Source organism: Phyllobates terribilis, unplaced genomic scaffold (genome assembly GCF_046119375.1).
Source record: "Phyllobates terribilis strain yellow unplaced genomic scaffold, ASM4611937v1 Scaffold_12__6_contigs__length_324123572, whole genome shotgun sequence".
Classification (NCBI taxonomy): Eukaryota; Metazoa; Chordata; class Amphibia; order Anura; family Dendrobatidae; genus Phyllobates; species Phyllobates terribilis.
Genome location: NW_027362772.1, coordinates 249,075,435 through 249,077,052, shown reverse-complemented (window position 1 = coordinate 249,077,052; position 1,618 = coordinate 249,075,435). Strand labels below are relative to the sequence as shown.

The 1,618-nt window shown below is 38.1% G+C and overlaps 1 protein-coding gene across 1 annotated transcript; it reads left to right on the top strand.

Annotated features, from left to right (window-relative positions):
* The first annotated feature begins 337 nt into the window (after positions 1–337).
* LOC141171561 (olfactory receptor 6N1-like) lies at positions 338–1,282 on the top strand. Its single transcript, XM_073655242.1, has one exon. The coding sequence runs from the start codon at positions 338–340 to the stop codon at positions 1,280–1,282; it is 945 nt and encodes a 314-aa protein (XP_073511343.1).
* The last annotated feature ends 336 nt before the right edge of the window (positions 1,283–1,618 follow it).

Genomic DNA, 1,618 nt, shown 5'->3' with positions numbered 1-1,618 from the left:
ATTCCCCATGTGCTTATCTAGTGAAGCGGAATCCATGCATTCTAATACAAGTCAATGGCGGCGAAAACGCAGCGCTTCCGCAAAATAATTGGTAGTGTGGTGTTTTTTTCCGCAATGATAACCCGCAGCAGAAATTTCCGCAGCATGTGCACAGCACATGCGGATTATCATTGGGGAACATGGCTGGCCTTCTACCATGCGTTTTTTAAGCATTTCTGCAGCGTTTTTGCCGCTGCGGAAATGCTTAAAAAAAAAACGCATCTTGGGCACACAGCCTGACCATCAGATTACTGTCATTTCATGGTATCTCTTCTAAAATGTATTTTTTACAGGAAATATGCAAAGTATGTACATCAATGGCAGCGAAATCCATTACATTATTTTATTTGGATTTTCGGACCTACAAGATTTCCAAGGCTTATTCTTCACAATATTCCTTTTTATCTACTTATTTATCGTTTTTGGCAATGGGTTGTTAGTATTCTTGATCTTGACCGAACCCAGTCTCCGCTTACCTATGTACTTCTTCATTGGGGCTTTATCCTGTATAGAAATCTGTTATACAGCCGTTACTATCCCTAAAATGCTGATGGATCTATTGGCTCAGGAGAAGAAGATCTCTTTTGGTGGTTGTCTTCTACAAGCTTACTTCCTACATGTACTGGGTGTTGCCGAATGTTCCATGCTCACATTAATGGCCTTTGACCGGTATCTGGCCATCTGCAAACCATTACGATACTTCACCATTATGACTACTAGGTTGTTTATGAAATTAGTCTTTATGTGTATTCTGTGGTCATTGTATCCTCCAGCTGTGGAGACCATTTTAATTTCTCATCTTCCTTTCTGTGGTCCAAATTTGATAGAGAACATTTTCTGTGATTTTCCTCCTCTCATTGATTTATCATGTTCAGACACCAGATACCTTAGGATGGCGGAGTCTGTCCTCAGCTCGATGATCATGTTGAATTTTTTGTGTGTTCTTCTTTCTTACATGAAGATTTTAGTTGATATTATGAAGATTAAGTCTGAAGTTGGACGTCAAAAAGCCTTCTCTACCTGTGGGACCCACCTTATTGTCGTGGTGTTATTTTTTGGCAGCATTGGTTTTATGTATATACGCACCGCCAAGTCCTATTCTCCAGACTACAACCGGGCTGTTACTCTCACCTTGGCTGTTTTTATACCTTTAGCTAACCCTGTCATATATGGCTTAAGAAATCAAGAAATAAAAAAATCTTTTAAAAAACTTTTTAATTGCTTTTGCTTGAAACACAGTTGATGTGTAGATTTCTTAAAGTAAACTTAAAGGAAGTGTATCGTCAGAAAATGACCTGTTGTTTAAAAAAGATTTTTCTGTTACATGATTTTTTTTATCAGTGTTTTGTTTGTTTTTCATATTACGATCTTATATTTTTTATATTATTTTTTTCATAGTACGAGATTAGTAATCCTGCAATTTCCAAACTGGCCGCTAGGGCTTTTTGTAGACTCTTATTTCCCGTTCTTTCAGGAAGAGTTTACAGCAGTCTCATTATCATCAGAGGCAGGATTACAATGACAGGTAGCACCTCTATACACAGCTGATCACACAGAATCCACCAATCACAAGAGGCAA